Here is a 27140-nt window from a genome sequence, read left to right as displayed (position 1 = left end):
TTTCTCATCAATATGAAGTCAAATTTGTGAGACACTATAATATAAGAAACATTCTCACGAGTACGACATAGACCATGAGAAAGTGTGTCGTCGTGATGAGATAGTGAGTCATAGCTGTGTTTCAGGGTCCTGGTATTGGGCTCATTCACTGGCCTGACTTTCTGGGACCCTTGAGTTGAACTGGGTCATTGTTAGAGCCGGTTGTGACCCGGCTGTATCTCGACATGTAAGAGCTCCGTCTGCTTTTAGAATTCTGATTAAAGGCTTTTTCTTTATGCCAGAAGAATGCCTTTTTTTTACCTTTTGTTCTCTTTTGAACTTCTGCTCCCCATCAAAGAGCACCTTCATTACACTCGTTTGATCTTCCGAGCACTCCAGACCTTTTCTGTTTTGAAGGCATAATATTTGCTGTTTGAGACGATAAACTCTGGTCCAGTCCGATAGCTGGCTGGGTTTGAACACTGCCGTCTCTCAATTCAACACATAACGGATCCATTTAGGAAACAAGACAGCATTTTTTTTTTTTTTTTCAGAAAACAATGACATTTTATTCAAAAGATGCGTGACATATACAATTATAAAATAATTTACATGGCATGCCTTACTATCCATTCACTATAAACGTTCAGTCACCAAATCAGACTCTTTTCAAGTGTTTTTGTCATTTAAGTCTACATCTACAAATACAAAGCACACACCTTTTCTAAAAGAAAAGCCAAAACCTACATTATCTACAACAGGTCATCTCATGAAGTCAGTTCAAAGTGAACCCTCAGCCCGAGTCCACAGGCAACGTCTTAACATGAACTCAGTGGCTTACACTTGTGAACTTGTGTCAACGATGTTTGTGTATGTGTGAGAAGCCATGACCACACACCCACACACACACACACACACACACACACACCCACACACACACACACACACACACTTAAATAGAATAGATTTAACACTGATGGGATCGGTAGACTGCACAGTCGAATACAGACACACCTTGACTTGACAGTTACACTCTACAGAACTAGTCTACCAACTACACTAAACCGGGCACTTACTCATTCACATCTTTTCCATCCAATGCAAACTTCACAAAACACAGAAAATCGGCCCGTTCCCAAACCTCCCCCCCCCCCACACACACACACATTTTTCCCCATCTCACAATTTGGGCTACACAAATTTTTCATCAACACAAAGAAATGTTCAGAAAACTCCACAATATACAGTATATATAGATACTATATCTCCTTCAGGAAATAATCTCATAAATAAAATGTACAGACCAGCAACTGAGATGCTGAACTAAAAGAATGGTATCAAACTGTGGTCAAAATTGATGACAAGGGATCCCCCCCCCCCCCAAAGAAAATATTGCACAACTAACACAAAAAGATGGATATTTTCTTTATGGCATGCTCGTGTTCTTTTAATTATTTTAGGATCATAAGAGACTTCTTTTTTTCAACCCACGTCCCTACAGCTCCCCTCTGACAGACATGCATCTGGCTGTGATACGGAAAGATCACACGAAAAAGTTTCATAGAATCTCATCAATTCAGAGAGCGAAACAGAGCCGGTCCAAAGTGATCGCTTTCCTTTATATCAAGAATGACGTTACGCTTCCCTCTAGGGACATTTTTTTTTTCTCCCCCAACTAGAAATTTTAGCAAATGCATATTTTGGCACAAAGGTTAGCGGTGACCCAAGTCACACCTGCCTAATATTACTGCCCTCTTTAGATGTGTTTTACTATCCTCTTATACAGATAAAAGCTATTCATATATATTTGCCTAATAATTTACTCTTGTCCACGGTCCTATCAGCTGGCTCTGCTCTGTGTCTTTAAGTTCAACACAAATACAAGCTGGACTGCCTGGAAAAAACACACAAAAAAAAAAACAGCGTTTCAGATTTCAGTGTCAGCTTACTAAATGAACAGATTTCAATAGCTTCGTCCCTCATTGGAGTTCTGATTTCAAAGATTCAGCGACATCGATTTCCTCATCAACTGTTAACTTGGTTGGAGCTGTTGAGTCAAAACAGTTCTACAGCGTCGCTCCGCACCTGAAATTACACCTAAAACACAGTGAAAACAGGTGCAAACAGACATCCGTCAAAAGTCACCCGAGTCTCTTTACAACATTTACATGTGACCGATATGTATTTACACGACTTCTGAAAAGAGTATGAAATGGCATAGGGGAAATATACAAAAATATTTCCTGTACCTTGCTTACATGTTTCGTGCGGTCTTAAAAGAGAGCAGGGACAGCGACCCCCCCCCCCACCCCCCCACCCTCGCCCCAATTACACACTCACTTCACAGAAGTGACAGCAGGTGACAAATCACTTCATGCCAGAGGTTGAGTTGTTCAATCCAGGCCTTGGCGACTTCTTTTGCGCCCGTGTCATGTATGTAGTATGTAGATATTTCACCAAGTGCGGGACACATCAGTCAAAGCTATTCAGTCCACACCTCTTCCACCTAATGTTCAAATTCAGCAACCAGTTCTCCCAAAAATAAAGCAAGTAAGTTGAAAACCGTGTTGACAGGGTGTGACGATTGTACATCACAAACAATGACAATGTTAAAATTCATATCTGAATAGATAAGGAACAAAATGTACATATAAATTAATCCATGTAGTAACACTTCTTCTTCCTTCAAAGTCCCAGGAAAACATATGGAAAAAGACTGCAGTTCAACGTATCTATATTTACTACTTGACCTGCCCACGTTCTTAACAGTGACACACCTTTGACTACAGTGAAATGTGTGACCTCTTAGTAGTGCTCCTAAATGATGCATATATCTAAGCCTCAATTCCCACCAAGACGGACTGAGATCGTAACAAAAGGAATGGCGGAGAGCAAAAACAAAAAACGACCTCCTACCCTCCACGGTGTTTAGTCATTTAATAAAATCCTAAAAGCAAAAGCAGTATAATAAAGTGGTAACTGTTTCACTGAAGTTTATACAGCAATGGATTTCAGTGCCCAGTAGTACCTGTGCGCTCTAGGAAAAAACACAACGGTGATCTCCAGAGTGTGGTTTTCAAGTATTACTGCTGCTTCTTTTGAAAACTGCACCTTCGTCTCTCTCCGTTAACCGATCGGTTATCATGTCTATAAGCTTCTTCTAGCTAAAGCAGCATTTATTTTGCATGACGATTACCAAAGCTCAGCTCTTTGGCCCTACATGCATTGCAAGGTGCCACTGACTGCCAAAACGGAGCAAATCTGAGGGCGTCCTTGGCGAATGCAGCCAATGCTTATTGCACCAACTCTAGTGGCAGCATTGTGTAGTGCAGCATGATTGTATCTCTCTCTATGACCAGGGCTGATTTAAGTCTTCTCACCAAAATCAAAGTCTATTAATCTCAAATGAAACAACTGTCCCTTCAACAGATTGCGTTTTTAAAATCCCAGATATAACTCAGGGTAAACAGGGAGGGGACCTCTCATTTGAGGCGTTGAGTAACATTGGCTAAAGCCACTGCAAAGGCCTGCACAGCAGAGAAGGGATACTGAAAGTCCAGGATGTAGGCATTGCCATCAATCCTGCCGAACTGCATCACCTGTGTAGAAAAAACAAACGAAAAAAAGTGAATACAGAGTTTAGAAGCTACTGTCGTCGACATCATGTCCTTGTAATGGTCATTTCAGTACACAGATGACATGCAGTGGGATGATATTCCTCTCACCTGTCTGCCCTCCAGTTCAATTTGGAAGTTCTTGGCAGACTCCTGTGTGACGCGCCCACCAAAGTCCAGCTGGTAGACCTGCGTGGCTTCATTCCACAGTGGCTGCTTGTTGGCCATGACGTACACAAAGCCCTGGCTGCCCAGCCCTCGGTCCTCCTTCTCGTTGGCCTTTCGACACTTGATCTCGTCCAGCTCGCTGGCAGCCCTCAAGTTCCTCTTACTCTTCCAGCCCTTCTTACCACTCTGGCACTGATTGAGCAGCTCATCTCCACTGATGAACAGCTCTGGCTCACTTTCTGAACTGTCTTGGAACTCGCTATTGGCGGTAGCTTTATTCAGCTTCTTGGTCTTCAACTGCTGCTCTTTCTGTCCCTTCAGCTTCTTCTTGTCCCTTCCTCCCAGCCGCGGACTTGAGATGAGCGAGTTGAAATCTCCTAAAGCTCGGCCCTCCTTTTTCAATTTGCTCCCTTCAGCCAAAGGTGGCACGTTGGCCTCCTCGGCGCGCCCGTCAACCCGCTTGCGGTTCTTCTTGCTGAACTTCTCGGACCGCTGAGGGACGGGGCTCTCAGTCAAGGACAGTACCTCCTGAAAACCTTCCCCAGCCTCTGCCATGGCCTCTTGTAATCCTCCATGGCTCTGCAGCTCTGCTGGTGGTGGCGGTGGGGGTGGTGGAGGAGGAGGCGGCGGCGAAAGGACCTTTTTGTCTACTGCCATGTGGGAGGCTTTGGGTGGTAGTGGCACTGCAGGACTGGGCATAGGCGGGCAAGAATTATAGGTACCCCAAGGAGTGTGAAGGGAAATAGGGGGAATGGGGAGCCCAGAACAAGCACTTCCTCCTGGATACATGGGTGGGAGTGGGCAACAGGCTAGGTTTGCAAGGTTTGCAGGGTAACCGGGCGGTAATACAAGGGTTGCCTCCTGTTGTGAGAAGGGTACAGGTGCCACCATCTCCTTTGGGGAGGAGCAGGGGCGTGGGGAACCCGGCATGGGCTGTAGCTGGGCTCCAGAATAGGCAGTTGTTGGAGGGTACTGGAGAGAGATTTGGTAGCCTGCAGCTGCTGCAGCAGCTTGAAATGATGCAGCACTTGGGCTGGTGGGGGACTTTGGAGAAAGGACAAAAGGCAGCCTGGACACATCCAAGTGTTGAGCAGGGCTAAGAATAAGAGGGGGTGGTTTGTGGGGTCCGGGGGGTCCGGGGGGATTCAGCGCCGCTGTCCGTTCCTGAGGAACCCACACCTCCTCTGTGGCAGCTGGGTCCCACTGATAGGGAGGTGGGCGTTTGACCACCAGCCCTGGTGCATCATTTCCTCCTAGCGCCAGATTCCTCAGTGACTGGTTCAGGCTTTCATCCTCACTAAATGCTGAATTAACATAATCAGCCCTGTCTCTGTTACTTCCTCCTCCTGCTGAAGAACCAGATCCTTCAAGAGCGCTCAGCAGGCTGTAAGAGGACTGGGAGGCCAGAGGAGTAGTGCTGTTGGAGTGAACAATAACTGTGCTGTGTGGCGCCCCATTCCCTGGAGGGAAATCCTGTCTGATAATAGTTCCTCCTGCTATTCCGTTAGTGCTCCCTGGGGCAGTGCTTCCAACACTAGATCCACTGCTACACTGACTGCAGGTGTATAAGGCTGTTGGCACCCTCTGCTGGAACGAGGCTGCTAGTGCACTATTATTTTTAGCCTTAGGAGGCAATGGTCTGGGCGGCTCCAGCATCTGGGAAACTTTGAGAGCGGCCTCTCGGCTGTTCCTCCTGAGAGTGGCATGGATCAGACTGCTGTCAAGCCTCTGTCCAGGGTTCCTGGCGACAGCGCTGTTCTGATTGGCTGGGTCAGGGTATGGGGGCGGGTCTCCACTGGGTATGGAATAGCGAGGTGCAGTTAGTCTGTTGAGTGTTGCAGAGGTGTAGGGCAGCTGGATCTTCTTGTCTTGTGAGGAGGAGGAGGATGATGAGGAGGTGACCCTGAGAGTGGCAGAGCTGCCAGGTCCCTGGAGTGTGTAGACATTCTGATTGCAGACGAGGCGCGTTCGAGGACGACATACTTCCTCCACATTCCCACTGCTGTCAAACGTTGTTATCCTCTCATATCCCAGTGGTGTGGGGTACTGCGCTTGTTGCTGACCTGAAGGATAAAGTGATAACTCGCCCTTCTTCAGACAAAGGTCACCAGGGGGAGGGGTCCCACTGGTGCTCCCTCCTGTTCCAGATGCAGCATTGGAGGCTGCAGCGGAGGCCGACGCTGCAGCTGCAGCAGCAGCGGCGGCAGCCACAGCGGCAGCCACTGTCCCAGGGTAAGGGGGTGGGGGGTTCATCTTGCTGAGCTCTAGAGGGGCACTGAACACCACTGTATCACCCTCAGCCAGCTGTGGAGTTGACCGAGTGGTTTTGATTTTCAGTAGATGCTCGTGTTCACCCCCCACTGCTCTCTCAAGCACTAATTCCACAGGTGGGTGAGGGATCTGTATCTGCAGCGCCCCCTGCTGGAGCACAGCTGCACCCGACGGCTGTCCTGATGACATAGAGGGAACAGGGATTTGAATCTGAAACTGCTGCTGCTGATGTTGATGGTGGTGCTGCTGCTGCTGCTGCTGCTGTTGTTGTTGTTGTTGCATCTGATGCTGCTGCTGTGTTTGCTGTTGATGATGTATTTGTTGCTGCAGTTGCTGTTGAATTTGTTGATGCTGCTGTTGTAGTTGTTGCTGTTGTTGCATGTGCTGCTGGAGCTGATGTTGATGCTGCTGCTGCATGTGTTGGAGCTGCTGCTGAATGTGCTGTTGCTGAAGCTGCTGCTGCTGTTGTAAGTGTTGGTGCTGGAGTATCTGCTGCTGCTGCTGTTGGAGTTGCTGTTGCTGCTGAAGCTGTTGGTGCTGGTGCTGAATATGTTGTTGGTGTTGTAGTTGTAGTTGCTGTTGTTGTTGTTGTTGTTGTTGTTGTTGTTGCTGCTGCTGCTGCTGCTGCTGCTGCTGCTGCTGTTGTTGCTGTTGATGATGGTGCTGCTGCTGCTGCTGCTGCTGCTGTTGATGGTGGCTTGGTTGTTGTTGTAGTTGTTGTGAAGGATGATGAGAAGGTGGGGGCCCCACCATTAGGCGACTCATTTCTAGTCCCCCAAAGATGACCTGACCAGGATTGGAGTACCTGGTGGGAACTGTGTACTGGGCTGTCAGGATGGTGTCCTGGCTTTGGTCTGACCCACCAGCAGCGGCCCCAGCAGGGGTGGCTGTGGGATTCGTTAGGACATCCAGCTGAACATTTTGATTGGCTAGAAGTGACTGGACCAGACCAATGCTTTGGGCGGGGGACATGGCCTGGGCGGGACTATGGATGGGGGCAATAGGTATGTTGACAGTGCAGGGCGGGTTGTCGTCGGTGCCACCAGCAGGGCCTGTGACGGGCAGGTCGTCTTCATCCTCGCTGAAGACGTTGGGGCTGAAGACGGGCAGATTGATGTAGTCCATGGAGACTTTACGCACCTCTGGCAGGTAGATGGTCATCTGTCTGGGCTGGAGATGGAGGAGGCTTGTCTTATAGATGACTGAGGGGAGAGAGACAGAGTATGAATGATAACAATAAAGGCAATTGAGAAATGGGACTAATTAAGGAAGTTGTTGATTGGTTACCTGCACCAAGATTAGTTGGCAAGAATGTGGAGAGTCCCACAATCTTGAACTTTGTTCCCCAAATATTGGATGTGACCTGAGCAAGGTAGTTTTGCTACAAGACAAGAGCAAAGATATTATTATTTTTTTATGAAAACATTCAAAACAATCTACATAATAAATATATTTCTAATAGTGAAATGTGTGAGCTTATCATCAAACAAGAAGAAAATACTGAATTCAGCTCAAGTAGCATGAGTGTTACCTGAGTGATGTCATCGAGAGGAAACTCCCTCCGCGTTAGACTCGGCGACCCGATTGAGGGTTTCCGTATCGGTAACCGTGGAGACCTGGATATCTCTTGTGTAGCGCGAGACAGTTTGGGCGATTTTCTGGGATCAATGTTGATCCTGTTGGTAAAGGGACAAACTAAGTCTCTACAGAGAAGGTAGCAAATACAAAAATAAGGTTTAGGCATGCAGTGAACCAACAAAACACGTGTAAAACATTCATGTTCAGGGTCGACAATATAGGAACGGAGGTTAAGAGTTAAAAAAAACTGCAACTAATGGCAAACTAAATTCAGGAGTAAATTCTGGAATTGCAATGTATTTTGCAGAAATATGAATCAAATGATTAATAAACAGGATGCATGCAGATGAATGAAGATAAATACGTAAAGCAAACTTGATTTATGTGTTATTGTGTGGAGCGAACGTAATAACCTCGTGTTCATTTCACACAGACCGCCGGCTGCTGTGTTTCACATAGATAGAAGGAGATGTAGTTAAAGGTGGCGTGCTGCAGTACACACAGTGTCAGGTGTCTGCTTACCTGGGCAGTTTGGGGGATTTGCTACCCCTGGATATCTTTGGAGATTTCTTGCCAACCCAGTCATCACTCAGCTCAATGTCACTGGAGTCTGAGCAGTTACAGCTGTCAATCATGGCAGAAATCAGACTGTTGCCGTACATCTCATCTGAGGAGAGGAAACAAGACGGCGGATGGAAAGAACGGAGTCAGTTTAGAGCAGATGCAGTATATTGTAAATGTGTAGATCACAAGATAAAGTTTACTATTGGCATTATTTGTTCTCTCACAATGATGCAGCAAACCGATGCCACATTGATGCTAAAAACCATACTTTGATTCTGGCTAAAATGTTTATAATATTGCTGTTTCAAAGGGTATTATCCTGAGGACTAAATCAGGAAAGAAATACACGAGTAAAAACATGAGATGCTCTACAAAATGGCGGTCTTTGGCAAATAGTTGGCACTGCAGGAAATCTATTTGAACAACTTGGAGGCAGGCACCTTCATATCGTCTACAAAACATGATGACAGCAGCAATGTTCAACCGTTTCTACAGATAAACATTTAGACCCATTCAGTCCAAACCCTATTTTCAGTAGTCTCAATTCTCCTCTTTTTCCTCATTCATATGGAGTCTGTGAACCACTGCTGCTCCAGTTTAGGTCCAGCTAATTTATTTGATGGGCATTAAAGTGTGAATGGGCTGGAACCATTTCATGGCTGGCTTCATTTATCACTGTGTGGGCAGGGTGCGGGTTGATTTATGAGAAACCCAGGGGCCATCAGAGCCCCCATTAAGCAGCTTTTAATTAACACGGGCCCAGTCTGCCCTATGTGACTAAAACATACTCACTCTCTGAGTGCCAACTCAAGAAACTCAAATAACTGGAAAACTACCGGAGCAGGAAAACGTGTCTATAAGGAATACATTTAGCAGTTGTGTTTTAATCGTTACAAATAGTTAAACATATACTGGATGTAGAATATGATTTAAACACATACTCATGGATTTGAATTCTCAAAAACATAGAAAAAAGAAAAATTGGTTCTTCAACATCTTCAGGACATGGGAGTAACACATTCTAAAATACTTTATCGTTATGCAAGTTAAACTATTTAAATGGAAAGAAATGATTATTTCGGAATATAATCTACTGTTATCTCTGCTGACTCAACACGTTTAGGCATTTAAAGACACTTTTCTGAACGCCCCCCCATTGAGAAAAGCTCATTAACGTAGCACACTCTAATCCGGTAACATGTTAACTGGTGTTTTGTTTTTGTTCGGTGAAGTTGCCAAAATGTAGGAACTTTAGTTTTACCTGTTTTCCCATCTGTCTTGGGGTCCATAATGACAAACTCTGGACGCAGTTTACTTATTCGACGGCCTTTGAGGATGGGCACCAGCCCTCCGAGGTACTCCAGGTACAGAGTGTAGCAGGGCCCCCCCACCTCGGGGTTGTCTTCCGTACGCTTCATGGTACAGTGCAGACGCTCGTTTCCTGCTGTTGGGTAGCTCACAAAATCACGCATGTTGTTGGGATCAGGGATGGGGGGCTGGAAGAGAAAACATGGGTTTGCAGTTTAGCTCAAATTGCTGCATTAGCATGAGCTAAAGTGCACTGCTATACAAGTGTGTTATGCTTAGCTTTGGAGAGCAGTCTGACCTCAGAAAGCTATGAAAGCAATGCTGTGCATAAAGTCAACTGGTAGGAAAACTCACAACCCTCCCGTTCTTTGTTACCTTGATGGTGGGGACAAAAGCAGTTGTGACGTAAGAACAGAGGCGGGAAGGCATAGTGAGCTTGGCGACGTCTTTCTCCTCCTTCACTGCTGTGGCGATGCCCTGCTGGCAGAGTAGCTGCAGGTTGGCGACGCGGTGCTCCACTCGCACCACGTAGAGCGCCGAGCCACACGCCAAGAACAGACGAGAGTCCCGGTGACCCCAACACAGCGTAGTGATGGGGCGCTGCAGGGTGACGGAGGAGATGCATTGGAGAGCGGGGTAAGATTGTTTTTGCCACATTTATTAGATTCTGCACTACAATGAGACATCTTAGGTCTTGAAATACATATTGAGTCTCATCACTGGAGGAAGGGGAATACGATACAGACGACTCTATGTGACTCAGACTACTTGTTGGCCTTGGTTTGACCCTGTTACAGTTGATCACCTGTGCCGGTGTGTCCAGTGTGTAGATGTGTTCCCCCCGAACGTTGTAGAACTTAACGAGTGCGTTCCTGGTGGTGGGAGGACAGGAGGGCTCGATGGAGAGGACGGTCCTCTCCATCCCCGCCACTGCAAGGAGGTCGCCCTGCGAGCACCACTGGACCACCACATCTGCAGCACAAGTCCCGGGAGTAAAAGTTACCATCGTGTCACGCAGAATTTACATTCGGAGGCAATTTAGACAAAGTTGCTGGAACACTTGGGCGTGCATTAATTATAAAGATACCCACCTTTCAGACCGGTGCGGATGAGGGTGGGAGAGAGGTCGTCGTAGTTGTTCATCAGGCTGATGTCTCCAGAAGTGAAACTGACGGTTAACAGTGGCTTCTGGCTGTGCACTGGGAAGAGACAAAGAGGACAACACAAACACTGTCACCAGGCAATGTGAGCGCAACAAAACTGAGGTGTGTGACAGTTTAAGAGTACACGGTAAAATCTGTAAATAAAGAAAAACACACCTTGGATGTTTTCACATTTTAAGTGCAGTGGATAGTGGACGTCAATCAACGTCTGTCCATGGAGGACTAATGTTAAAATTGTACACACCTGTGCACTGAATAAAATGCAATAATTCTACATCGATACAAAATAAAAGCAATTTTTTGATGGCATCCCCTTAGGATTTTGAAAATGGTGGTGTGGCTTTTCCTCGACATTGTATAGGGGATGAGGTTATTAATATGCATTTCGAGATCAGGCCATAAATATTGTGTGTGTGTGTGTGTGTGTTTATTTGTGAGGTGGATGGGGGCTGTTACAGGAGAAACAAGGACAGTTCCATATCCTTGGCAGCTGTAATTCATTGGCAGTGAGTTTCCACTGTGTCCTCTTCATGATAATACACTATTTCACTAACGCACTCTCAGGTAGCAATGACCCAAATGAAATATCCGCCTCGTGATTTTGACTTTCAGCCCAATACAGTTGCTACTTCTCATTAGTAATCAGTTCACAATGGGTTTTTGCATTAAATGAGATGTATGGCGCTGCTGTAAATGCAACGTGTGTTGTGCTGTGCAGTGCAGCAATAATGGGTCATCATCATATATCACGATAGAGAGATCTGGCAGGCGGAGGAATAAGGCGCTCTAGTGTCTCAGTCAGGTTGTCGACTTGAGAGATAATTTCTATCGGGGCCAATCAATTACTATTGACTGGTTAAATTAGTGAGTTAGAGCATAATCAGTGTTCCAGCTAAGGCAAGCACTTTTCAGCTTTACCGCGTGGCCTGCGGGGAAGTGAGGGAGGAAAAATAAAATATCACAGCAGGAGGAGGACAGACCCTCACCACTACAGCCTTAGCAACTGGGACTAATTAGGCTCAAGAGGAAAAGGAGGCAAAAAGACAAAACGGGAACCAATAAAAAAAAAACGAGGCGGTGAGAGCAACGAGACGGCGGGGAAAGCTAACCACACACACACACACACACACACAACTCTTCTCTTGGTTGGCTGCTCACGTCCCAGTGCACCAGATACACACTGGTCATCTACATGTTGGACAGTCACCAGATACACTCACTGTCAACTCTTCTTAATTACTACCATTGTATATGTCTGTAGGCTGTTATCACAGGAAGGCAAATATAATATAGTATATATATAAAAGCTCACATGACCTGCAAATATTACATTTTTTGTTTTACTCCTCTGTTCTTCTCACTCTCCTAATGCTAAAGATAGTGTGCAGTCAACTGTGTCAACGCAGCACACGAGTACAAGGGCGTTATCGTTGACATTGCAGGTAAAATTATTATAGGGTAGTCCTGTGGGATTAGGGTTAAAGACAGCACCATTGAGAATACAGTAAGGACAGATTCACACGTTAATTGCACAACAGCTGGTGTTGTTTATTACACATTTCAAAGAGATGCTTATTGCATCTTCATTCAAGAATGATGCATTTCCTTTTTCCAGGCCTCCTAGGTACACTGTAAGCGTGTCGAACATGAAGGAGTCTCGTAACGCACTCCTCTACACTGTGATATCTGCTGCTGTTATTGCAGGGTTTTCCCTGCAGAGAGAATTACGAGGTGGCCACCTCTCAACAAAACTCTTCATGGAAAACACTATTTTTTTTTTGTTTGTTTAACGTGTTGCACTAGGTGGATTTCTGTCATTTGTAACGGCAGCGGCATCACGCCGGTGTGGTGGCGCTGTGTCTTAACACCACCACAGAAACATGTGACATCCAGGGATTCACATCATAGACACCACTGACTATATACATCCCTGTACATGTGTAATGTGTAATGATTAGGGTGGCACTGCCTCCCTGTATGACAACAGCTACTGCAGCATTAAGAGCAAACGGGGGGGTGGAGAGGCAACGTCAGCTCAATCCTCCTCCTCCTCCACCTCTTGCCCTCCATCTATTCAACAAAGCCCCCCCCCCCACCTTCCATTTGGTCACACTCTTTTGTTTTAATGCGTCTCTCCCTCCCCGTCTTCAGCGCTGGCAGAGAAGTGGAAAATCGTTGAATAGTCACCTTCCCACTTCTGAAGCTTCATTAAATGGCTCTCATCGCCTGCATCACAGATGACTTATCCTTCTGATGACTTATCCTTCCAACTATAAGCTTCAATTCATACATTTTGCACTTCGGTCCAACAGTATACTCCAGACAAAGTAGAAGTTCGGTGCCTTATTCAAGAACAGGGTATACAACCCTGAAGAAAAGACATCCAAACACCAGAAGTGCCGTGTGTTCAGACGCATGCAGCTAAACATATTTTGTGATCTGATCCACTGCCATTCATGATACATGTTCTCTTTCACATGTCCTTCATAGATATGATCCTCATGTTCGTATAATCACTTGACAGAGAATCCAGGCACCGTTTATGTGTTTCAGAGTATAAAATATTCATGGGAAATACCAGGGGGGCTGAGGCTCCTGTTCACAATACACCAACCAGACACAAGTTGTTTCCCCACCTGGCGCCCCCAACTTTGGAAATCCCTCCCCCCCCTCCCTAAGGACTAAGAGCATGAGGACGGTTTGATGGCGCAGTAAAAGATGGAGGTAAAAGGTGGGTGGAGCTAGAAGCTAACAGATGGTCCCACATCTGCTTTTTTTTTTCTGCACCGAGATACCTACGTATGAAACAGCTGAACTACTCTCGCCCTCCAATAAAGTCCTCATAGCCACAACTCCTGACTAGCTAAACCTGCTTCTCTCCAATTCTACGTGGGATTATACACTTGCATCATGTCTCATCGTGGCATTTCTTTTGTCGTGCGCCTGAAGAAGCCACAAAGAGCCGTCTATTCATATCTAACCCCGAGCAGCTTACCTTGCGGCGGGGAGTAGTCGTCAGAGTCTGTGTCGCTCTCACTGCTGTCCTCCACCAGGAAACTGGGATAGTTCCAGGACATGCTGACGATGCCGTCCGACTCATGCAGCAGAATGTGGGCCAGCATGCGCCCGTGGCAGTCCATCACTATCACCTGTCCATCTGCAGTACCAAACAACACCTAGAGAGAAACAGTCAAGGGTTATCAGGGAGAAAAAAAAACAACAAGACATTTCACTTAGAAGAAAGGCACTCTTAGAAATAGACACAGAGATGACAGATAGAGAGCAAAGAAAGACGAAAGAAATGCATATCGCACGGAAAATAACTCGGGAGAAACAGTCGTAAATGGGATGAAGGTGATGAACAAAGGCAGAGACGCATGCAGAGACTGAAAGTTTAATGACGTCCGACCTGAGCTGACAACTGAACAGCATGAAAGCAAATACATAGATAGCCTCACAAAACATTCAAGACAGAGAACGGTTGCTGTCACTCAAAGATGATCTCCCTCAGGGCCTGTCTCTGCGTTCCAAGTGACAAGTCCACATACTAAAAGTGGAAAATGACAACCTAAAACTTCTACGTCTATTAGCATTCAAAGGCGGAAACGTTGCACCCGTCACAGTTCTGTGGGACGTGCGTGTGTGTGTGTGTGTGTGTGTGTGTGTGTGTGTGTGTGTGTGTGTGTGTGTTACCTGCTGGTCATCGGGGGTCCAGATACCACATGTGATCTGGCTTTCCAGGTTGATCTCGGAGGACCAGTGTCTCTGCCCGCTGACGGACCCCACCAGTACAAAGCCATCCCGGTAGGAGATGAGAGCCTGGGTGCCATCATGGGACCAGGTGAAGTCACTCACCTACAGAGCACCGGCCACATCAGGTAAGAAAGAAAAAGGATGACGATGAGACGCTAGCTGGATTATCAAAATGAAAAGCTAGTAGTTATCCGACAAATATGCTTGTATGAAATAAAATCTTACCCCCCCCCCCCCCAAGGGAAAAGAGCAAAGGGGCCATTTAAGATGCCGTCAGAGTGCGTCAGACGCAGCTCAACAGATGCCAGCGATTGACGGATCAGTCCTAGCATTTGTACCTCGCTTGGCAGTTATCATCAAAATCAGCGAGAGGAACGTGAGTAACAGAACTCAGTTAACAGTAAAACTAGCCCCCGTGTTGTTTTGCTGTATGCGTATGTACTGGTCATTACAGCCAGATCTGACTTCAAAATAAAACCGACCCTCCGCCCTCCTCCGTCTGTCAATAATAAATAAATACCACCCAAAATATTGATATATTATTTATAAGCCACTTCGCCCAACCCTAATTCAGTGTCAAAGTAAAAACGCACTTTTTAATTATTGATTTAGTTCACGTCCCATTTTCTGTGTAGTGTACTTTACCTGCGCTCCACGGTCATTGACCAGCTCCACGGACCAGCGGCCTTCATACTGGATCCAAACAAAGATCCCTCCGTCCGTATCACAGGTAGCCAGTTTCTGGAAGGGCTCGTTCCATCGCACCAAGACCACCTGCGAGACAAAACGGACAAGGGAAGAAAAGGGACAAAAGGAGTTAGCAGGGGCCTTCCTTTGACACAGCTTCGCCCCCTTTAACTACAACTGATAATGCGAGTTGATCAACAACACCGTGTCTCGTCAGAGTGCCCTCGATCAAAAACTCTGAACTCTTGCCTGCACACTCGCTGCAAGTCGCTCCAAATTGGGGCGTCAGCTGAAACGCCTCAAATCCAGAACGTAAAAACCAAAGATCCCACATTTCAATGAGCTAAATTTAGCATTGAACCAGATAAAAATATATATATCCCAAAGTGGGTCAACCTCATTTTGAAAAAAGTTGCAAAGGAGCTGCTAATATCCTGAATATTACAAACAATGAGAACTTCAACTGTGTTGTCTAACCTAACACAAGGAGTGTTCCTCCTTGTTTGGGACTTAATACTTTGTGATGAATACTTTCTGATGTTCTGCATCTTTCAAGCACAACTTGTGTCTCTATCATACTTTTATAGAAAGCATTTAGTTTGTAACTAAAGGGAAATGTAATCTAAAGGAGAAAGTGAACGTCCCTACAGACAATACCATATTGTGGGCATATAGTAAAAAAGTATAAAACACCAGTGACTCACAGATACATGGGTTTCTGTATTGACCCAGAGGTCAGTAGATATAGACACAGATGGTCATTTGCCTAAGAAATGAGTTGCAGAGGAAGAAGTTTGGATCAGTGGCAGAGAACAGTATAAATCAAACCGTCCATAATCGCTTTCTTTGTCGGCGTCATCCATCTCGAAGGCACCCATTACGATCTCCACCCAGCCCCTTCTCCCTGTGTGTCTGTCGGCCCGGTCTTCTGTAGCGTGACTCAGCCTATTCCCAGTGGAATAATCCTCAACAGAGAGCAGCCCTGCTCTTGCCGAGTGAAGCACGTGGGCTGTACACGCTCAAACACTCAACACAGCGAAGGTTTTACCGGGGCTTACGCTCTCTCCGAGTGCAAGTCCAACAGATCAGTGGCTGAGAGTTGAGTTGGCTAAGCCAGCCAGTCTTGCTCATTTCTCCCCCCCCTCCCCTAACCACACCATCCCCCTCCTCACCCCTGTGACAAACACACAGTCCCATCTGTCAATGCTCCAGTTGAACAGGTTTTGTTTTTTTTGTTTGTCTGAGAAGAGAAAGTTACCGAAAAGTTATAGAAAAAAACCCAAAGTAATCAGTTTTCCCTCCCGTGGCCTGCAGGCCAACTGCGTAATCTCAGTCAGCGGCTCTTTTTGCAGCAGCACAGCGTCTCTACTAGGGCTGTACCAGATGCATTGGGGGTTTTTTTTCCCCCCACATACAAAACCTACTGAGATTTTGTATGAAACTGTGAATGTCTGGTGTGGGAAGTCGGAGAGCAAACAGTTTTTTGTCAGAGCGCTCTGAAAATAAAAAAAAAAAAAGACACTGGCGCAATATAACACTGTATAAACACTAATAAAATATAAAATCAACGTTATAAATGAAGCTTTGAACTTGTCAACACAAATATGGACGTAGTCTCAGAGACGTCACCCAAAGGTTTCTGAAGAGCCGTAATATAATTTAAAGTGGTGAGTCATATAGTAACTTCATCTCCCGTACAGTTGTCATGAAGGGAAAAATTATCCATTAACCATTTTTTACCACGGTGCAGGTGTTTTTATTTTTGCTGTTAGGGTGGGGGTGTTAACATGGGCATCTATGGAGATCGACTCGACTTTATTTGAAGAACTGCAGTTCTATTATATTATTATTATTATTATTATTATATTGAAGGCAGGAGGACTGTCGCTAAGACACTTAGTCGTGATATGCTGATGCATTCTTGGTTTTCATAAAACCCTCAATCTAACTCATCTAAACTAGTGCAGTCGGCTGTCCTGCCCATCAGACTCCAATATCGGGAAAACAGGACGCCAGGCTGGAGTTAATAATCACCAGGATGTGGTGGAAGAAATCCCGGGTAGCTTTCGTCCTGGTTTTACGGTAAGTTATATAGTCAGCAATTTTCAGTTCACTGTACACGAGCAATGCTCCTATAAATAAAGTTCAAACAGGGTTAAACACAAATTATTTGAACATTTACGAGTAGAAGATGTTTCTATGCAATTGCAGCAACAATGCGGAGGCAACTGCTGTTACCGATCACACGTATTCTGTAGGGGTTGTCAACAATTCCCCATCAGCCACTGCCTTGTGTATCGTTAAACGTCTGAAGTGATAAAAGACGGGGTTATCCTAGGCGAACTTGAGAGTGATCCGTCTCACACAAACATGTTTATACGAACACACCGTGTGCAGCCCTCCAGCGTAATGAGCGAACAGTAGGATTCACCGCTCCCTCAGCAGTAAGGTGTCCTGTGAGCCAGATTTACTGTGTTTTCACTCCCAATCCCAGAAGTATAAATCCTAACGGCGCATCTGTAGGTGCGTCTCAGCTGGCAAACCACAGGGAGGACACAATGAGACCCGGCCCGTTGCAGGTCCGCAGCTATTTCATTCTGACCGAGTAGACCATAATCACGGACCATTAAAAGAAAACGGCCTTCCATCCATTATTCAGCCATAGCAGTCGCCCGATGCAGCTCACAGTGCTCAGTGGGCACAAAGCTGACCGGCTTCAGCCGTAGCATTGTCAAAGATAACGCATTTCCGTGCTCAAGGATCTCATTGGGGGACTACAAATCAATGTGGTTACTCCACTCGTGCACTGTCTGCAACCTCTGGTGAGCTAAACGGATTTTCCGGATGGTATTATACAACCTGGACGCAGCTCCAGCCACTGTATGCATGAGGTTTTAGATGAGGTAGGAGCTCCGGTTTACATAATTCTAACATCATTCATACGCTGTGCATGAACTAACAAAGAAGGGCCAAAATAACAGAAAGAAGACAACATTAGCATAAGGTTTACACACGCTGTATGTTGCATGTGTGACCACTTATCTGCAGCCTCATGGAGGTGAGAATAATCTGTGTGTGTGTGTGTGTGTGTGTGTGTAAATTTAGCTCAGCGTGGAGATTAGTGTGAGCTGGTCAGGCATCCCGCGAGGGGGACAGCTGAGCACCTCGCTGTGACGCAGCGATCTGGGAGATCAGACGTCACACGGAGACAGACGGGATCAGGGTGAGGAGCCACAGGACGGCGAGGGGCCAGAGGGATCACGGGCAGGAAGGCCACGAATACAAAAACACACGCAGACAGGATCTTCATTTGCTGAATGGTCAAAAGACAAGCAGCGACAAAAATTAACCGCTATGCAGCAGTCGATTGATGCCCGTGCGCTCGAGGCCCATTCAAAAGTACCTGCAAATTAAAGTGCAGCGTGACTAAAAAAAAATTAATATTGATTGGGCAGAAACGGACGATTTCCAGCCTGAGCGGCCGTGACCAAATGTACGGCGCGAGATGGTTCAGGTCGTGTCCACAGCGGATCAGACAGTAACCTACTATAATCTCAGCCACACACACACAGACACACACACACACACACGCACACGCACACACACACGCACACGCACACACACACCAACTAACCGACTTTTTCACTAGAATTGGGGTCTTTTCTAAAAAAACACAACTAGCAACATATTTAGCAACTTACTCAGAACATCAGGGAAAAATCGATTAATATATTCAAATATATTATATTGTCAAAATCCTTCCCGTGCACGCTGCTCAGAGTAATCCACTGATTATGTATGCCTTCATTTATAGTTCTTAGAATGAATGAAAGAAAGAAAGAAAGTCAAAATCGGCACGTTTTTACGTTTTAAATCTCAATCCGCAAAGAAAATTGCAATCAGTGCATCTCAGCTATCGACACATGCTCCAAGCCAGGCAAACTACTACCTAGAGAAGAGGAGACGACATGTTTACGATCCCTTTAACGCTGCCCTTTGGCCCGTGCACGGCCATTGACAACTTCTCCTTGGGAAGTTGGCAGCGTCTTCACTCCCGCGGCGCCGTGTTGTCGTCACTGCAGCGCTGGCCTCTTGCTGGGACTTGGGAGACGGGGAGCTGAGCTGAGCTGACCCCAGCAACTTAACCGAGAAGACCAAATCAAATCAAGGGACGGCTTTGGGTTACGTCGGAGTCAGCAGAAGTGAGAGGACGCTGTGACAGTGCAGCGTCACAGCGGCGCAGTCGTGAAGCACTTTGGGTCCAGGGCAGCGCGAAGGAGTTTTACATTTATTTCTTGTTGCAAGAAGCTTACGGATGAGTAGGCTGGACTGGTGGAGTAAGACCACGATGTTATAAAAGTATAGCTTTTTGTCACATCTATAACTCTGTGACACTGCATACTGTTAGATGAAACTACACATGCACTTGCTTCAAGTAAAGCGAGGGTTTATATTCTAAATAAGCCAGAAAATATGTCATAGTTACAACTATTATAAAGAACGTGGTTTATTTCAGTTTGGACTTTATCGTCCCATATTGGACATTTGGCTTGGAGGACTACAATATAAAAAAACATAAATTAGAGAAAGTAGCATATAATACCATTTATAAAAAAAACACTTGGTTCCACTGATGAGCGAAGAATTATTAGAAAGTCAAGACCAAGCGAGCAGGAAGGAGAGGCTCTTCCCTCTCCCTGTACAACCCCCCCTCTGATTCTGGGTCTGACATGATATTAAATCAGACGCAAAACTCAATTAAAGAAGCGCTGCGTTGTGCTGATACAAAAAGCAAGGAAGCCAGAATGGGTAAAGTGAGGTGATTTGCAGCGTGAAGGGAAAAGGGTCGACGGGACCTTCGGCGGAGGTTGAATCTGAAATGTTTATGGGCGGAGCGGGCGTGCGATAAGTTAGAAAACCTTAATCAATACCAATATCCGATAATAGCGTTTACATTGCTTATCACTGGGTGTGAATGATGCAACGCCTACGAAAAGTAGCAGCAAGCAAACAGTTACATGTTTGAACATCTTGTGATTCATTATTTAATGTTTGCAGAACATTTGATTGTATTTTTCTGCCCGCACAGTTGTCGAGTACATGGCTCATACGGTAATAACTCGACATAAGATTAAATGTCAAAAGATTAATAGGATAATCATATGCGCTTTAATGCATGTCTTTGCACACTTCTCACATAGTACTCGCTTACAACAACGTCGCGAGGATGTCATTAAATTATCGCTTTATTCCAAATATGCAATATGTTTTCCCAGGCTGCTTCCAAGCTTTCATGCAATAGGTCATTATGCGTTTAGAATGGTGACACGCATAAACAAATCTTAGCATTCCAAGAGATAACTTTTCTACGGCGTACGATGTATTTCAGCGTGTAGATGTCTCCGTCTGATCCCCGACTACAAACACCGCTCACAGCGATAAGAACCTGCACTGTCCAACCCACGCTGTCTCTGTTGGAAATGTTTCAGCGAGCAGACGAGTCCACCTGGATGCGAGGAAGCAGCCGAGCCCGAGTGTTATGCTACGTGTCTTCTCAGAGGATGGATTAGCCCACTAAAGCCATTTCCACTAAGCACATTTGGTGAGACCATTTTAATGCGGTGAATGGGTCGTGCACTTCTGATGTCAAGAGGCCAAACAAAAGGGAGAGCAGAAGAAAGTGCTCTGAAAGGTAAGACGTGTAAAAAAAAAAAAAAAAAAAGGTGGGATAGTGACCGGCACAGGAGAGGAGACCATGATGGAGGACAGAGAGCTGTGGTGCAGAGGGAGGAACTAATTAGGCCGGTGTGACGAGACACAAGCGTCTGGACACAGGTGGTGATGAGATGAGTGAAAGTGAGGCCAGAAACGCAGCACAGCCCATTAAAAGGGATGACTTTACTCTAACTTCCCTCTGCTCTGTACAGCAGGAACAATGATGCTGCATTATTATGGTCTAGAAGTCTGAGCAGACAGGTTAGTTGTACTGCACCACAGAAGTCAAAGTCCTCCTCCTCCTCCTCCTCCTCCTCCCTGCCCACACAAAACAACCGTGCATGTCCCAGATCAGTGCTGGTTCTGGAACAGGCCATCGAAAACTGACTTATTTATGAGGTTCCGCCAGGAAACGACTTTTTTAAAAAAGTCACACAGCACACCAAGACATGGTGGTGAGGTTCATCTCAGAGATCCTCAGATCTACGATGATGATCAGCAGCAGCATTATGAGAAGAGTGCGCAGACCCCATGAAACATTTTTCAGAGAACAACAACCCAAAGAAGCCGCACTGGGGAGTAGAACCAACATGGTGAAGGGGGTAAACAAAGGCTGGTGCCCTTGAGGTCGACTGTTTCTTTGTTAGGCCCTTAGACAATTGGTCCCTTTCTGCCTTAGCGAAGAGCCCGGTTCTGGCCTCAACGGGGAGAACCAACAGGTGGGACTCCTGCCTTTAGGCGAGGTGTGTACGAATACATGTTCTCAGCAGTTTTCAGCAGACACACAACACTAAAAAGGGGTGTTAGTCTCAACAATGATGATGCAGCAAAAGAAGGCGTTTAATCTTCAAAATAAAACACCACTATATTGACTTAAAAGAACTCAAGGAAAAAGCGTATTGGAAAAGTGGATATTTTCACGCACTTTTCAAATATTATTATTATTATTATAATATTAAAGCATGTATACGATTGCGCCGTAGGACAAATGACACAGCTAGCGGTTGATGGGATGCTGGCAGACAATTTTCCCAAACTCCTTGTCAACATGGTGACAGTCATCGTGAAGCCTGTCTGGGACGTTCAGCTCTCGTGGAGAAGGAACGGACTCCCAGCGACTGTCTGCTCAGTCTGTTCAGCATCCGAGAGCGCGGCGATGGGAAAAAAAAAAAAAAAAAAAAAAAGGCAGTGGATTGTCAAAAGAGGCGTTGATCTATTCTGATGCACGTCTCCAGAGGAATAACGCTGCATGCATCAGAGGTGTAGTCACTTAGAGAGACGGGACACTTTCATCTATTTTAAATGATATTTTTCTCGTGTAACGCAGCGGACACACCTGCTGCTGGAAAAAAGGTCAGACGCTCGGTTTAGAAAATTCTATAAAAATAGATTCACGACATTTGAGGATACATTTTCTTTCAATACAACTATTATTTGTCTGGTTGTTTTATTTTTAGTGGTCTAAAAAGTTACTGAAATGAGTGTTATTTTGTGTTGTAATACAAAGTATTGTAACAAAATATTTTGATGTCATGAAACGGGATGAGACTGTTAGCACACATAACATAAACCACAATTAACAATAAGACATCAAACACGGTTACAACCATGATAATAAAACAACATAATTAATGGTTGACATGGAGTATAATTAAAAGCAGGCACACAAAAACACATGAGCAAAATGTTTATAGATATGCAATATTGTGCACTTCTGCTAAGCAACCAAGCTCAATGAAAAACACACAGTAGTTTCTCCTCACACCCACTGTGAAAAGATGTCTGTGGGAGACGGAACAAAAGGAGCATGGCACCACACACACACACACACACACACCTCGCTCCCTTTGAAGCCGTTACCTTGTTATTATCTCTCTCACCCCAACCGAAGGGGAATCGAGACACAGAGAGCGACAATCAGAGATACGTTACGGGCCTTGGACCTGCGGAACCTTTTCATTATCTGAAGAACATCGTGAGAGTGAACCTAGGAACAGGTGCTAGAACCGGACAACAGCTGAGTTACACCACAACACAACATGCTTTTATCTTATGGTGCAATGAGTGCAAACTGGGTGGATCCCAGTGTAAATCAAACCCCTCTATCCCGGGAGAGGACTCTGGTCCTCTACGCGTCTGCCCTCTTCTTAACAGATGTCTGACAGCTTAAGATCCGCCCTGTACTTTACTACATTGCCTGTATTGGGCCCAGTCCAAAAGACACATCCGTTCAGACGCTCGCTTACGTTAAAAATGATCACAGGACATTTTGATCCATACATCAAACTGGAATAACGGCCAAACTTAAGGACGCTGCCATGAGTATTGATCTTGGCAGGACTGGACTCCCACAGGATGGGTTCATGTAGCATATTTGTGTGTGTGTGTGTGTGTGTGTGTGTGTGTGTGTGTGTGTGTGTGTGTGTGTGTGTGTGTGTGTGTGTGTGTGTGTGTGTGTGTGTGTGTGTGTGTGCGCGGCGGTCATTCATAGCATGACTTGAGCCAATTAACGTGAAAGGACACTCGTCACCAGCGACGACGAGCGCTCAATGACGCCGGTGACGTTTAAAGGACGGGACCGTCGGGGGGACGCGACTGCCGAGTGTGCAGCTTTTTTTGAGACGAGGAAAGGTTACCCAAATGTATCGACACGGCATTTTGAAAAAGCAACATTTTTAAAAACTACAGAGACTGTATAGCACCCGTGATGTTGGCCCGTATCCCGCAAAGAGCATCCTCTCCTCCTCAGACCGTGGATAGAAGATGACGTGGGCGAGCGAACGGGTCTGTCATCGCTTGACAAAATTCATTAGGCAGTGTGATTTCCACCACTGTCAGAAACCCCAAATTATGCATAGGGTGGACGAGTGATGGATTTCCCAACGCATTTATTTATTGCTCGATATCAAATATAGAGTGGAAGTGGAGAGGACATTACTGCTTTCATTACCGGTGCCGGGCTGAGGGCAGCAGGGAAGAGTGCAATTTTCTCCCGGTAGCACACGTGTTCATGGACGCAATGTTTTCTAACGCACAGACAGTGTGAGCTTCAATGCGTGTCATAATGAATTTAATAACAGCCCAAATAAGTGCATGAAGTCTAATTCAAATATGAAAGAAAAGTGGGTAGATTTGAGTTGTGTAGGTTTAACCTCCTCCACACTGCATGCAGCAAAAATAATAAAAAGGGAAATTTCAGTACTTGGACCAGATTCAAATGGGCAGAGTTAAATGACATTTCTGCTGCGCTTCAGTCACTCTCTGTAGGGATTCATCCACTCTCCCCTCAGCTGCCTTATGGGATGCTGACACAGCACCTTGCTCCATCTGACCAACAGCTACACCCACTAAGAGAGAAAACGCAACCTGTTTGCAGTCTACTGGTGCCAGCACCGCTATACTGACGAGTGTATGGTGAAACTCTTGTGGCACAAGTCGTCGGACACCCTTTAACTTAAAGCGAACCACCTCTGTGCTAGAAATCTTCTCCGGCTCTACTCTTTAAATCACATGTTTGTGAGCCCAGAGTAATACTGGTAACAGTTTGCAGCCATTTGCATCCCAGATGTATGGGACTGAGGAGGTTCAGGCGGACTGTTTGAAGGCGGATCAATAAACGATCAGCTTACGGATAAATGTAGAGAAACGTGTTTTGTATGTGTTTATAATGTAGAGTTTGAGCTAGAGGAAGGGTAGATGGGTTAAGTAACTAATCAGAAATGCCCTAACGCTGTTTTATTAAGAAGCTTGTGTGTACTTTGTTATATCTTTAATAGAATACATGTAAGAAATTCAGTTTTTTCTTCATTAGTTTCTAAAATACGTTTTCAGAGTCAGGCATAGAGGAGTACCCTACAGTTAAGGCAACATTTGGATAATATTCAGTGTAATGATTTTGAATATTGTAAAAAAAGGTTTATAAACTAAATATAATCACCACTCTGAAGATCATCTCTGAAACTGACAGTTACTGCTCGCTGGGGCATGAATATATTGAACATTTTAGTCAGGATGTCACATTTTTTTTTACTCAGATTTGTTCTTTACCTTTCCTGCCGACCCAAATACCAAAGCCCTATTCTAGCAGGATAAGGCGCATTCACCCAGGAAACTCCTCTTACCTCGCTGTTGTGTCCTCTGAGGTTGAAGTTGACTCTCTGCGGGGTGGGCCGGTCCCGTCGGCAGTGGCTGGACGTGAACGTGACCCCGACGACTCCTCGGCCGTTCCCGGTGGCGAGCCAGCCCTCCTCGTAGTAGCGCTTCCTGCACACCGGCTTCTCCTTCTCACTCTTGGGCACGCGGCCCTTCCAGGACAAGCACAGGATGTTGGAGTCGCTGCAGAGGACCGGGCCGTGCTCCACGGCGGCGAACATCCCTGCAGCTCTCCACACCCCCCCGTAGATAAAAAAAAAAAAAAAAGAGGAAGAAATAAAAAGATACCCGGAGGGAGGTGGCGGGTTCTTCGGAGGGACCTGTACCGTTATGAGTGCCTCTCCTCCGCTGAAGCTACTGGTTCAGTGTCAGATGTGAGACAGCGAAAACGGTGCATAGTACTTGCGCTTTCCCCCTCGGCTATCTCGGTGATTTGCAATAACGATTAAAAAGGTGATCAGTGAACTCTTCCCAAAAAAGTACAAATGAGGTCACAAAACTGTGGACTTCTTTAGCGAAGCTGCGTTGAAGACGTCATACAGCTGAATGGGCTGCATACACAACAGAAAGGCACTCATTCAAGTCATTGTGATGCGTTTGATCACGTGAGCTGCCTTGTTGACGATGTTTAAATGACAAGGCAACATACGAGAGCACCGGGGTAAGTATTCAGAAATCCACTGTGGCAGATTGCAGACTCCAGTAATGTGATCAAAAACAAACCCAGGTTCCAGTTGATGTTCGCAGCGTTTCTGTCCGGCTCAGTGTGTCATGTCAGTGCTCCGTGTCCTCCTCATGCGCGTGTGTGTGTGTGTGAGGAGGAGCAGGGACTCCATCAACTTCTCCCGGTAACGTCATCACGTCTTTACAACCCGCCTCGGGGATCCCATGGAGGACTGCTGGAGACAAAAAAAAGAAGGACGTCATTATCACACAGAACTGTCGCTGAGAAAGTAATCGAGTGTGTGTTATTTTAAAAATAAAATTAAAAAAAAAAAGGTATGAACAGTGTTATAGACCTGTCACCCCACAGCCGTTCATTTAAATATTAATGCGCTAACCTAAAATTAACCATCACTTCCTCATGTCGTAAAGAGCAATCACTTCAGGTCGAGGACTATCCTGCTCAGCGGAAGGACATTTAACTACTGAATTATTCAGAAGAACCTTGTTTCATTTTAGCTCCCGTTTTATTAGGCTAGCACTGATGTACCAAGGCGACAGTAACGATTCAACGTGATACAAACGGAAGAGGAAAACAAAATGAAACAATTAAAATATAGCCAACGAGTTCCGACGGACCAGACAGACACGCAGACCGTTAAGATTCACTCTGCTACTGTTCGTCATCTGACAATAAAACGAAACCCGGTGGATGTTTATAGTCAATTTTCGTAATGAGACATTTTTTTTTTTTTAATCGACATCTATTCCACCAAAACTAAATTATAGACAGGTGGCAGTACAGCAGCTGCCCCAGCAGAAGTGTAACATAAGCCAGTGTATTGTTCCGTTAATGAAAAGAAAGACAAATAACGTTTTTAATACTAAAATACTATTGAAGCCAGATGAAGATGATGATCAAACAGCTCAAACAACCATCACCGTGAGCTGCCTGCTAGCAACAGATAGCTAGATCCTGTATGTTGGATCAAGGGAGCTGTGTTGGCTCCATAGATCAAAACATGTCAGCAGATTAATCTCTCCCACTTTAAATGTAGCTATCGTCTTTGTGCAGTGAAGCTAATCTAGCTAACCGAGATGCTCGGGAATGAACATTAGCTTGTCGGTGTTGTCTACCCCCCCCCCCCACAAAGAACAGCCAGCGGTAGCTAACCGGCTAACCGACCAGCTAGCCGAACCTGAGCGACCATCAGCGGAGACTGAGCTCCGTCCATCCGCCGCTGGCACTTGGTCGCTAACAGGCTACAGCTAGCACGTTAGCAGTGTTTATCCTAACGGGTTTTTTTAAATATTACCACGTAGGTTTTCATAATGCCCAGAGGTCGGTGGCCTTGTTGACAAAGTGGGCAGTTAATTAACAAAGCCGGAGAGACACCGACGGCCAGTGAAGAGCTTACCTCTGCTCTGTGCTGCTGCTTCTTCTTCTGCAGCCTGCTACTGTGTACACTGGTAGGGCCCGACAGCTGGGTCACGTGACAGGCACGTGATTTACACCAATTAAATT

At 45.7% G+C, this 27140-nt stretch overlaps 1 protein-coding gene across 2 annotated transcripts; it reads right to left on the bottom strand.

Moving 5' to 3' along the window:
• Nucleotides 1-528: 528 nt before the first annotated feature.
• On the bottom strand, nucleotides 529-27086 carry tulp4a (TUB like protein 4a). Of its 2 annotated transcripts, none has more exons than XM_068724538.1 (14): nucleotides 27034-27086; nucleotides 24922-25851; nucleotides 15044-15172; nucleotides 14339-14500; nucleotides 13641-13821; nucleotides 10574-10681; nucleotides 10288-10454; nucleotides 9858-10082; nucleotides 9436-9670; nucleotides 8133-8277; nucleotides 7564-7735; nucleotides 7320-7413; nucleotides 3705-7234; nucleotides 529-3578 (listed from the first exon to the last, which is right to left on the bottom strand). In XM_068724538.1, the coding sequence occupies exons 2-14, from the start codon at nucleotides 25171-25173 to the stop codon at nucleotides 3462-3464; spliced, it is 5517 nt and encodes a 1838-aa protein (XP_068580639.1). In that variant the 5' UTR covers nucleotides 25174-25851; nucleotides 27034-27086; the 3' UTR covers nucleotides 529-3461. The 2 variants fall into 2 exon arrangements, with proteins under 2 accessions (XP_068580639.1, XP_068580641.1); XM_068724540.1 differs by having other exon boundaries at nucleotides 7564-7708.
• Between the last annotated feature and the right edge of the window lie 54 nt (nucleotides 27087-27140).

The sequence above is a fragment of the Cebidichthys violaceus genome, unplaced genomic scaffold, assembly GCF_023349555.1.
Source record: "Cebidichthys violaceus isolate CVI_PGR_0920_01 unplaced genomic scaffold, fCebVio1.0.p SCAF_31, whole genome shotgun sequence".
Classification (NCBI taxonomy): Eukaryota; Metazoa; Chordata; class Actinopteri; order Perciformes; family Stichaeidae; genus Cebidichthys; species Cebidichthys violaceus.
This window is presented reverse-complemented; position numbering and strand designations above follow the sequence as displayed.

Excerpts from the sequence above, each read along its gene's own strand:
- tulp4a (XM_068724538.1), bottom strand. The coding sequence starts at position 25,173 with ATGTTCGCCGCCGTGGAGCACGGCCCGGTCCTCTGCAGCGACTCCAAC. Across the intron at positions 13,822-14,338 it reads GGACCCCCGATGACCAGCAG|GTGTTGTTTGGTACTGCAGA; the intron begins GTAACACACACA and ends GTTTCTCTCTAG. Across the intron at positions 10,682-13,640 it reads CGACTACTCCCCGCCGCAAG|TGCACAGCCAGAAGCCACTG; the intron begins GTAAGCTGCTCG and ends GTCTCTTCCCAG.